This window comes from Ammodytes marinus, assembly GCF_949987685.1.
Source record: "Ammodytes marinus genome assembly, chromosome: 23".
NCBI lineage: Eukaryota > Metazoa > Chordata > Actinopteri > Uranoscopiformes > Ammodytidae > Ammodytes > Ammodytes marinus.
The window spans coordinates 16085182-16097574 of record NC_137227.1 but is presented as its reverse complement, the minus strand read 5'-3'; the positions used below and the strand labels follow the sequence as shown (position 1 = coordinate 16097574).

The 12393-nt window shown below is 40.3% G+C and overlaps 1 protein-coding gene across 1 annotated transcript in view; it reads right to left on the bottom strand.

Annotated features, from left to right (window-relative positions):
- Positions 1-484: 484 nt before the first annotated feature.
- Positions 485-12393, bottom strand: part of col4a5 (collagen, type IV, alpha 5 (Alport syndrome)) — a 58957-nt gene continuing 47048 nt past the window's right edge. The window contains exons 36-49 of the mRNA XM_080051971.1: positions 12027-12153; positions 10900-11079; positions 10650-10700; positions 10367-10552; positions 6734-6867; positions 6160-6232; positions 5950-6021; positions 4438-4566; positions 4097-4195; positions 3017-3229; positions 2654-2831; positions 2090-2204; positions 1260-1432; positions 485-619 (exon numbers count right to left, since the gene is read on the bottom strand). Of these exons, the coding sequence (XP_079908097.1) occupies positions 529-619; positions 1260-1432; positions 2090-2204; positions 2654-2831; positions 3017-3229; positions 4097-4195; positions 4438-4566; positions 5950-6021; positions 6160-6232; positions 6734-6867; positions 10367-10552; positions 10650-10700; positions 10900-11079; positions 12027-12153 (1821 nt within the window). The 3' untranslated portion in view covers positions 485-528. The remainder of the gene's footprint in view (positions 620-1259; positions 1433-2089; positions 2205-2653; positions 2832-3016; positions 3230-4096; positions 4196-4437; positions 4567-5949; positions 6022-6159; positions 6233-6733; positions 6868-10366; positions 10553-10649; positions 10701-10899; positions 11080-12026; positions 12154-12393) is intronic.

The following is a 12393-nucleotide window of genomic DNA, read 5'->3' as shown; positions in this document are numbered from 1 at the left end:
TTGGTAACCGTGGAGACCATCCACTCCTCATATCAATAAGGCCAAAAAAAAAAAAAGAAAAAAAAATATATATTTGTTTTCAAAGTGAGAGAAAAGGAAAGAGTGATTCCTCTCTAGGGAAAGAAGGGGTAAAAAGAAAAAATGGAAAAACGCACTTTTTTTTTAAAGTCGTCGTCACAAATCCATCGTGGCACCAAAGTTATAGTGGATATCTTTCAGCTTTCACTTTGAGGTACTTCTTAAGAAAAACCCACAAGAACTAAAACTTAAGATTTATTCACGTCGTTGCGTTTTTTTTTCATTTTTCATGTTTTCTCTCTACGCTGTGTCGCACAGTAGCACCGTTGTTTAAAGTTGTAGTTTTTTTTTTGTCTTGTTTTTTTTCCCCTCGAAAGGTTATATGCACCATTGGAATTCCACCTTGTTGCCGTAACTATCGCCCCTCCTCCCTCCCCCCTCCCATACTTGTCCCCGGTCATCCAATCAGCTCTCTTGTTATTGCTCTGGCGTTGCCCCGGCGACAGTGGGTTAGCTTATGGTCGTCCTCTTCATGCAGACTACGCAGCGGCTGACGCGCGTCCGTAGGTTACCCGCCTTCAGAGTCTCCGACTGGGGCTTCCTGCAAGGACCAGAGAGGGTAGCCATGGTTAGGATGGGAGAGAGTCTGTCTGTCTGTCTGTCTATGTGTCTGTCTGTTTATATGTCTGTCTGTCTGTCTGTCTGTCTGTCTGTCTGTCTGTCTATATGTCTGTCTGTCTGTCTATGTGTCTGTCTGTTTATATGTCTGTCTGTCTGTCTGTCTATGTGTCTGTCTGTTTATATGTCTGTCTGTCTATGTGTCTGTCTGTCTATGTGTCTGTCTGTTTATATGTCTGTCTGTCTGTCTGTCTGTCTGTCTGTCTGTCTGTCTTTCTACAGCCCGGGAAAAAAATGAATCATCTCTTCATTACTTATTGAAAATGCTCTGAATGACAAAATTTTTATTGTGAATTTGGTAGAAATGTTGTCAAAATGTTCATTTTACTCAAAGATATGCCTCTAAATAGTAAAACAAGAGACACTGAACATTTGGAGTGGTCTCTTCATTTTTTCCAGAGCTGTATCTATCCATCCATCCTTTATCTCCTCATCCATCCATCCATCCATCCATCCATCCATCCATCCATCCATCCATCCATCCATCCATCCATCCATCCATCCATCCATCCATCCATCCATCCATCCATCCATCTCTCTATCTATCCATCATATCTCCATACCTGAACATCTCAGACTGTTCCACGGTGGCCAGCCAGAAGCTGTAGGAGTTTCCGTAGTAGTTGCAGGTTCCTCGTCCGTGGCACTCGATGAAGGGCGCGCTGCGGAACTCCTCCAGGCAGGAGCCGGGCGAGGCCAGGGCCTGACCGGAGCCCTCCGCTCCCGCACTGGTGTGCTGTGGAGAGGGGGGGGGGAGAATCACGTAGGGTTAATATCCATGAATAGCATTACCTCAATCAGTTGTCGTGTGTGTGTATGTGAGTGTGTTCGTGTGAGTGAGTGAGTGAGTGAGTGTGTGTGTGTGTGTGTGTGTGTGAGTGTGTGAGTGAGTGAGTGAGTGAGTTAGTGAGTGTGAGTGTGAGTGTGAGTGTGTGTGTGTGAGTGTGTGTGTGTGTGTGTGTGTGTGTGTGTGAGTGAGTGAGTGAGTGAGTGAGTGAGTGAGTGAGTGAGTGAGTGAGTGTGTGAGTGAGTGAGTGAGTGAGTGAGTGAGTGAGTGAGTGAGTGAGTGAGTGAGTGAGTGAGTGAGTGAGTGAGTGAGTATCTCTGTCCAGCTGTCAGGGACTTTACTGTGTGAACTTCTGAAACGTTGCTATAAATATTAGATGAAACATGAACAAGTGTTTGCATCGGTCGGGCTTAAGCAAGACTGTGTGTGTGTGTGTGAGTGAGTGAGTGAGTGAGTGAGTGAGTGAGTGAGTGAGTGAGTGAGTGAGTGAGTGAGTGAGTGAGTGAGTGAGTGAGTGAGTGAGTGAGTGAGTGAGTGAGTGAGTGAGTGAGTGAGTGAGTGAGTGAGTGTGTGTGTGTGTGTGTGTGTGTGTGTGTACTGTCTTACCATCATGAAGGAGTATCCTATCCACAGAGCCTCCCAGTTGGCAGGACATGAGGGGATCTGGATGGTCTGACTGTGGACCGCGATGACCATGGCTGGTGCTTCACACACTGAACACCTACACACACACAGACACAAGAAAAATCAAACACACACACACACAGACACAAGAAAAATCAAACACACACACACACACACAAGAAAAATCAAACACACACACTGGACAATGTGCAATATTCATTCATAGTAACCTGCTGCACTTTTTTACATGCTAGTTTAATTATGTGTAATATTGCTCACTTGTTATTGACTTATTATAAGTGACTTTTGTTGTTGACAGTCTGTTGACTGACTTCATGAGCTACACGATTACTGAATTTCCCCAAGTGGATGAATAAAGTATCTATCTATCTATCTATCTATCTATCTATCTATCTATCTATCTATCTATCTATCTATCTATCTATCTATCTATCTATCTATCTATCTATCTATCCATCTCTCTCTCTCTCTCCATCCATCCATCCATCCATCCATCCATCCATCCATCCATCCATCCCTTCCTACCTGCTAATGAAAGGCTTGATCCCCTCCCCGGTGATGGGGGCCATGGAGCTGGGCATGGGCTCGGGCGTGGACAGCCAGTACGAGTAGTCGTTGCGAGAGGCGAAGTTACAGACGTTGTTGATGTTGCAGAACATGAAAGGCATGGTGCTGAAGCGGCGCAGACAGCTGCCGGCCGAGCCTGAAAACAGAACAGAAGAACGTTCTTACATTGTTACGTTACATGTATCATCAGAGGAAAAAGTTAGACTGTTTCAGAAATATTTAAAAGTTCCTCGTAGCACCTATAAATATTTGTTGTATGCTAATGAGAAAAAAGAACAAGAAGTGTGAAACCGCCCGTAGAGAATCATAGATCCTTCATACCTAGATCCTGCCCGTGTGCGCGCTCGTTGCCCTGCACGTACAGCAGGGAGTATCCGTCATAGATGAGGCTGGTTCCGTCGGGGCAGAATGGAATGTCTGATCCCTGGCTGTGACGTGTGATCAGGAAACCGTGCGCCGCTGAGGCCGAGCCTGGAAGACCCGGAAGACCCTGAGGACCGTCAGAACCGGACGGACCGGGGTAGCCCCGTGTACCTGAGGGCCAGGGGAAAGGGGTTTGGAAATGGGTTAGAGAGGGTTAGGGTTAGGGTTAGGGTTAGGGTCGCTATCTCCCACTAGGAAATGAAACTCACATACAACTATACCCACCAAAGCATTTGATTCTGGGATGAACATAAACTTTTCACAGCAAGCCAGTCCATTTTTGGGCTATTTACATTGAATTCCATTCGTTTAGATGGGGGTTAGGGTTAGGGTAAGGTCGCTGTCTCCCACATAGAAATTATTTTGTCCATGAAACTTACCCCACATATTAGCATCAGCCCTACAACTATTTTTGAGGGGGGAGGGGGGAAGGGGGGTGCTTTCCACAGCAATCCAGTCCATTTTCGGGCTATTTACACTAACTTGTATTAATTTCTCTAAGGGTTAGGGTCGCTATCTCCCACTTGGAAAGTCTTATGTCTATGAAACGTTACCCCACTTACTAGAATCAGCCCTACAACACCTCTTAGCATCAGCCCTACAACTATACCTTCCAAAGCATTTTATCCTTGGATGATCAGAAACAGTTTTTGAGGGGGGGTGCTTTTCACAGCAAGCCAGTCCATTGTTGGGCTATTTACATTTACTTCCATTAATTTCTCTGAGGGTTAGTGTTAGGGTTACAGAGAGATTTTTCCCAAGTCAATTGTGTCACTTTGTTTTTACAGTGAATAGGCCACCATCAGATCAGCCTTATGTCAAATAAAAATAATTGCTCTAAGATTTTTTGGCTTTTTGGTGAAAACTGCCATATGATGCTAGTCACAGCCAGGTTCGGATAATAGGGTCTTTTTGAAACAAGCGACCAGGTCCTTAAGTCGCGATACTTTTTTTTTGTCTGGTTCCTGTGTCACTCACCAGGGTTTCCGGCGGGCCCGTTGTCACCCTTCCTGCCGGGGGGGCCGCTGAAGCCGGGGGGGCCCTCTGGACCAGACTCCCCGGACTCACCAGCTGGACCTGAGAGCACAGAGAACAGAAGAGCAGTCTTTGTTTTAGATAGAATAACTACTACAGATAGTAGCTGTAAAATCTATGTTTTCATTATTATAATTGATGTATTTTGTATGAATCTTTAATTTACTTTGTGTTTAAAAAAAAAAAAAGATCATGTGAAATTCATTCACACAGGTCCCATTAAAAGAGCAGAAAACTGTCAGTAAAACATGTAAAATGCCCAAAAAGAGTATAAATGGACCCACCTGGAAGTCCCTCTCGCCCTGGTCCACCGTTGTTCCCTCTGCCTCCGTTTTGCCCGGGTGGACCGGGGAGACCGCGCTCGCCCTTCACCACGATGGGGGTCGCAGAATTGCCGGGGTCGCCAGGAGCGCCTACAGAGAAAAGGTTAAAGGAATTATTCACCCATATGAATCTATAACGAAAATCCACATAGTATTTCTTTATTGGGGCGGCAGTGGCGAAGTGGGTAGGGAGTTTGCCTCTGGTGTGCAGTGTCGGAGGTTCGATCCCCCGTCTCCCAGCCACATGTCGAAGTGTCCCTGGGCAAGACACTGAACCCCGAATTGCTCCCGATAGTTAGCTTAGTTAGCTTAGCACCCTAGTGCTAAGCCTACCCTGCGTGGTAGCTGTTGCTATGAATGTGTGTGTGACTGGGTGAATGTGTACAAAAAAAACAATGTAAAGCGTTTTGAGTCTGTGATAAACGGAGATATAGCGCTATACAAGTCCATTTACCATTACCATATTCAGAAAAGGACAAAATGCTGTATCCAAAATCTTGTCAGTAAAAACTTTAGACACTAATATGTTGTAAAATTTAAACAAAGATTTTAACTCTGGATTTATCCAACATCTAGATTTTATTGTTTTTCAAGAGATGTATGAAGAAATGTACGCATGATAAGTTAGATATTGCAAAATTTGCATATCTGTTCAAACATTTCTGAAAAATTTTATTAAAAAAAAAATGAAAGTAAAATATCAACTGTTAAAGTTTCATGATGATATCTATAAGTTAAATATTGTACCCTATTCACCTGCAGTGTCTCACCTTAAAGGAATACTTCACCCATACTGAACCGGCGTTCTATCATTATAAAATCGCTATTATAATATAATGTATGAGGTTTTCCTTCCCTCAGTCTTACCTCAGTCTTCCCTTGGCCCAGCTGTCCTATTAATCCTAAACCTACATTTTTATGTGTGAAGTTACGCACATAACATTTGTGTATTATTCAATGTTGTGTCTATTTTAAAGGGTCCTTTGGTGACTTGAAAGGCACTAACAAATAAAATATATTACAATTATTATTATTATTATTATTATTATTATTATCAAATCAAATCAAATCAAAAAAAAAAAAAAAAATTATTATTATTATTATTACTACTACTACTACTACTACTACTACTACTACTACTACTACTACTACTACTACTACTACTACTACTACTACTACTACTACTACTACTACTACTACTACTACTACTACTATTATTATTATTATTATTATTATTATTATTATTATTATTATTATTATTATTATTATTATTATTATTATTATTATTATTATTACTACTACTACTACTACTACTACTACTACTACTACTACTACTACTACTACTACTACTACTACTACTATTATTATTATTATTATTATTATTATTATTATTATTATTATTATTATTATTATTATTATTATTATTATTATTATTATTATTATTATTATTATTATTATCATGAGTTTTCCTACCAGTGAGTCCGACATCTCCGGGATCTCCGGGAAGGCCGCCGCCACCGGGAAGTCCTGAGTCTCCCTTTGATCCTGGGAAGAAATACAAAAAGGGAAATTAATGTTTAGGTTTATTGGGTCTTTGCTTGTAATGAATTCATACCATCATGATACATGTTTTGGGAAAATAGGAACAAATCAGGAACAAAACGGAACAGATTGTGGACTGACCAGGGAATCCGGGGACGCCAGGAAGACCGATATCTCCCTTGGGACCGCCACCACCGGGAAGACCATTGGAACCCTGGAACGAAAAGGGCGAAATTATTTATCTTATTTTCTCTTTTGGATCCTTCAAGTTCAAGACACAAGATTCTGATAATTATTGATAATTTTATTTATAATTAAATTTATAACTATTTTTTTAATTTTAATTTTTTTTTATCCAATGTTTGGACAGTGTGTACAATTTATATTTATGGCTATACATACTTATACGACATATGCACATATACCTCAACAATACATACTGTATCAATATACTATGTCCTTGCATAAACAAACAGCAGTGTACACACATAGCATCCTAGCAGTCACCCTATGTGTACAAAACTAAATAAATAAAAATGAATCTGTAAAAATAAATGAAAATTAATAAATAAAAATTAAATTAAATTAAATTAAATTAAAACAAATTAATATATAAAAACAAATAAATAACAATTAATGTATCAAAATAAATAAATAAAAAATTATGTATAAAAATAAGTAAATAAATTCTGATAATTTAAGCATATTCATTTACCGGGAACCCTGGAGTTCCGAGGTCTCCCTTCTGCCCTGGGAAGCCGGGCTGGCCAGGAGCGCCGGGGATTCCCTTATCCCCCTTAACGCCTCCACTGCCTGGGGGCCCGCGGGGACCCTCTGGGCCTGGTCCACCTTCATAGGGACGCATTAACAGTCAAAGGTTAGGTCGGAAATGATTACACACATATACGGAAGAGTATTAGGGCCACAGGGAAAATAAATAAATTAGAGAATAAATTTAAAAAAAAAAAAAAATTATGCACTCCGAGAATAAAGAAGAAATTTCGTTTTTATACTTGAAGTGAAAAAATAGTAAGTAAAAAAAATTCAAATAACTTTTAAATACAACTTCCTCTAATTTTTTTTCTCTTCCCTGTGGCCCTTATCCTCGTCCATACATTTAACATAACTGGTTCAGAAATCATCATTTCTTATTCTGATAAAAGAGAAGGATTGTGGGGGAACAAAATATTAATGTTACTGGTGATTATTCCAATTATGTGTCATTTTATTTTGTCAGTTTTCAGAAGATACGGAAAAAATAATGTTCAGTCCCGTCGGTCCTGTTGGGGTCAAAGAAATGGTCAAACACACACAACTTATTGTAACTCAATCTGTCACACACACTCCCTCCAGGATATGTTGCCCCAAAACAAAACAGAAAAACAACATTGCAAAATACTAAACAATGTATTATGACACAGATCAAGAGACCAAAGTTTTAAAAATGCATCTTAAAAGCAGTAAAATCGAAAGCTTTGAGACTGCATCATTACATTTAAAGTATTTAGGCATAAAAAAAAAGTTTAAAGGTGCTACGAGGAACTTTCAGTTTGTGTTGATTCTTCCACCCCCTTTGGACAAAAGCGGTAGTGTTTTTCCGACACCAGCTGTTGTTCCTGGGTGAGCGTATACCCATAACAAAGGCATTAAAAAAAACTATATAAGAAAATAACATTCTTTGCACTGATTGTCTCGTTTGCCGTTACATGCAATTTATGATCATCAGAGGAAAAATTTGACTGTTTGAAAAATATTTTAAAAAGTTTCTCGTAGCTCCTTTAAATTTTCAGTTTCAGAAATGTAAAACTTTGAAGCGTTAATCGACCTCGACACTTCACAAATCCCATTAAAGATCACGTAACCACAGCATGTATCAAAACCATTTCAACCATTTAAGTCTAACCTGGATGACCTAGGATTCCCATAATTCCCGGTAAAGTTGAGCCAGGAATTGACGGCACAGGGCAAAAAACAGAAGAGGAGGTTTAGGCAGAAGCAAGCATCAGCACAGAAACACTGTCAAACTAAAATATGAGTAATTTTTATATATTTTTAAGTAAGTTAAATTGAAATACAACATAACTGTGTGTGATACATAGATAAAACAATGATTTAATGTCTCAAGGATGAGTTAGTTATATGGGGTGTTTTTTTTGTATGTGCACAAACTCAGTGATGCTACTTGCATAACACATTCTGCGAGGTCCATTTTGAATTCTAGAGTGCCTACATATGATCAGCTAACATGCCAATGGTGCCCAAAACATGACTCTGTGTGTTAAAAATAAATAAATAAATAAAATATTAAAAAATAAGGTGCAATATTCATTTATTTGAGTTATATTATATATATATATATAGTATATATATTTTTAAAAGGTGCTTACTTCTTAAAGGTGCATTAAACTACCATCAGTGTGCATGGAAAGTGACAGGAGACAGTCGTTAGGAGGAAACAAAGAGTCAGAAATGAGAAAAAATGCAGTGATTTGATTTCCCAACAGATTTTGGGGTGAAATTTGTTCCCATTTATATCAGAGTGTGGCGGTTAAACTCAGTCAGCGTGCGATAGTTAAAGGTCTGGACCGTAGGACGCCAGTTGATCTGACCTGTTGGACCTTCAGCGGCCGGAACCATATGACATCACAAGGGGGCGGTGCCAAGCAACAGGATTCCAGGGGTAAAAAATGTTATGGTCATTTTGTCACCATTTTGACAACCCAATTTTTTTTTTTTTTTTCTTTTTTTTTTACATTTTTATTAGCCGTACACATTGCTGGTGTGTGGTCAGTGCTGACAATAACTTTAAAATGTTGTATTTATTTTCCTTATTATTCTCTTTTACAAATGGTATTTAACCGGCTCCAACAACTGTTTCACAACTGAAATCAGCATACAAATTTACATCCATCATAATAAAATTAACTCTGCATAAGAAAATAATTATATGAATCCTACAATTTTAGATATTTTTAAATTATATATTTGTTTGTTCTACAGTGACATGAACTTGGAGTATATTCATTGACACATTAGATCAAGGAAAATTACCCCCCCCCCCATTTTTCCGCCATGTTACTGTACAATGATACAATCTTTATTTGGGGTCCCAATACCTTGTAAAACAAACCAATTGGATTGGGTGAACAATATACTTTGAGTCAGGGGGTTGACCACTCTTTCCAGCATTGTGTTGTGGCTTTGTTTACAATGTGTTTGTTTGTGTTGGTACAAGCAACAAAGTGCCCATGCAGAGGACTGATTGGTGGTACAAAAACACACTTCTTCTAAATTATCTACAACCACAAAAACTTGACACACACACATATATACACACACCAGTGAAAATGACCAGAAGAAAAGACGAACACCCCCCCCCCACACACACACACACACACACACACACACACACACACACACACACACACACACACACACACACACACACACACACACACACACACACACACACACACACACACACACACACACACACACACACACACACACACACACACACACACACACACACACAGACACACACACAACTTCAGTGCTGTGGAGAGATGGATAGTTTACAGTGTCCCCCGTTATTGGATCAGGAGAGTAGGGCAAAGGGAGTGAGGAGACATGAGGACAAATTGATAAATAAATAAATAAATAAAAAACTGGACGCTGACACAGACAACAAAGTGCCTCAAACACACATGCTCTTTTCGGTCAAACCCCGGTGATAGACAGTGATTGGTGCAAGTCGACGTTTCCATGGTGAAGAGGGAAGTGTGCACAACATCGGAAAATTCTATAATACACACTCAGTGTTCTTGACAATGATTGGACAGGCTGTGCTCAAAACAGTGTGGTGGTTCTTACACCTACTATACAGTGGTGGTACAATGTCCCATGCAAATCAAATGAAATGGTGATGAAACATTCGTGTTAAAACTGCCGCCATTTGCTGTCTGGTTTTCTGACCTCAATTCACCAATAGCTACTGTCTGTCTTTAGTATTTTATGTTTGTGTGAATTCAAAGCTTTCCATACAAGATAATGTGGCAATTTATTTGGTTTGTTTTGGTTCATTAAAGTAACCACGAGGAACTTGCTGTTTTTGTTGACTCTGCTGCGGGGCCTGGGCCCGGGATGGAGGTCCCGCTCTGACCACTGCGCCACGAGCGCCCCACCCTTCCCTTATTTTAATAGGAATGTCCTACACAATACCTGTTTCTGTAGGCGAGTAAAACAAACCAACACTAAATCTAGGTACGATCGAGTCTATTGGAAAACCAGGCAGCAGGTTCTGGCGGCACATGGCGGTGTATCTTAACACTGTATCCGTTTCCTTTACCTGCGCGTCCAGGGGGTCCGGGGGGTCCGCTGAGTCCCTTGGGGCCTTGCAGAGCCTGTCCCGGTTGCCCAGGGGGACCCAGGTTGCCAGGGAGACCGGGGGAACCGGGGAAACCACCGTCACCTTTAGGACCGGGGAAACCGGGACCGCCAGATGGACCGGGAAGTCCGGGATCGCCCTTAGAACCTGGAGAGGAAAAGGATTCAGGATTTCAATGCAGTGACTACAACAATCACAAGGAATTACTGCTGTGACTTGTAGTGAGTGTTGCTTAGTTACTAACCTGGCAACCCTGGAATCCCAGAAGGACCGGGACCTCCGTAACCAGGAAGTCCTGTGGAAGAAATGAATCAGAAGTGAGTCGCATGAAATTAAATCAAAACAAAACTTAATATAATATAATCGTCGAATCTCTTAATTGAACAGGCAGATCCTGAATATTCTGAGTCTAATAATTTTCATGCTTTTCATTTTGTTTTGTATTTGTGTCTGAAATAAATTGAATCAATCAATCAATCGATCACTTGACTGACCTGGTTCTCCCTTGACCCCTGAGGGTCCGGGGATGCCGTCCCGTCCGGCTTGGCCCTTGTCTCCAGATTGTCCTGGTCCTCCCGGTCTGCCGGACTCTCCTGGTCGACCCGGAGCGCCGCTCAGACCCGGACCGCCGGGACCGCCGTCCAGACCCTTAGGCCCGGGGATACCTGGGGAACCTGGCATAGGCAAGGCAAGTTTATTTATATAGCACAATTCAGACACAAGGCCATTCAAAGTGCTTTACAGGGGCAAGACTAAAATACATAATACACAATTGAAAAGTGAATGAAAGTGAATGAATAGAAATCGAACATTTAAAAGCAAATTAATAGAAATAAAGCAATAGCAGAAGGAACCCACATCAGACAGTTTTGGAACTACACTTTTCGTTTATATATAAGATAGCCTTATTTTTTCTACTAGGCTATATGGAGTACTTCTGATTTATGTCTTAAGAAATTTCTATTAAGTTCATTGAAAAAAATAAATAAATAAAAATAAAATTAAAAATAATATCGTAACTATAATCAAAACAACAAGCTACTTCATTCATTCAATGTCAGTGGGTCATTATTTCATAAAGTTAGCATCCTATTAAGTTCTTCAACTCTTGGCACTTTTCCACAACATGGTACCCGATCTCTACTCTTCTAGTCTTTTTTGGTTTTCCACTATGTAAAAGTGAAGGTTAGGAGTTTTCTCGTAAAACTACGACTTTAGTCTGGTAAAATTACGACTCTTTTTGTTGAATTGCGATTTTTCTCATGTAAAATCAGGACCTTAAGCCTGTTACATACTCCACGAGAAAGAAGAACAAACTTCTTGCTGACAGATTTTCCTTATTTCTTTAAAACGGGCACACGGACAAGCTGTGAGAAGAAAGTTCGGCCCGGACGATGTGTCGAGAACAAGCTGCAAGAACTAGACTATGTAACAAGCTTTTAGTCATCATGTTGCGACTATATTTGATTTTTTTTTCCCTCGACGTGTTCCCAACATTCAGTCACACTATATGTACTTCCTGTATGTCTTTCCTGGTTAAATAAAGGTTAATAAAAAATAAAAATAAAAACGTTTTTGTTCTGAATTTCCTAAACCTGCTGTAGTCGAACTTTATATTTACCTTGGAATCCTGGCAGACCTGGATCACCTTTGGAACCTGGTCCTCCTGGTAAACCTGGACCGCCCGATAGCCCTGGTGTTCCCTTCTGTCCGGGACCTCCCGGGTACCCTGGCTGGCCTGGTTCTCCCTATGAGGTACACAAAATAGAATGTATTTGTCTCTTTTGCTCATTTTCATCGTCTGTGCTTTCTTTTTTTGTTTTTCTTATATTTCATTATATTTTACTGCTGCCATTTTGGCCAGGCCTTGCTCGAAAAAGAGGTCATTTGATCTCAAGCTATTTTTGTCTGGTGAAATAAAGGTAAAAACAAACAAACAAACAAACAAACAAACAAACAGCATGCAGTCTGAATAGTAACTTTTTCCA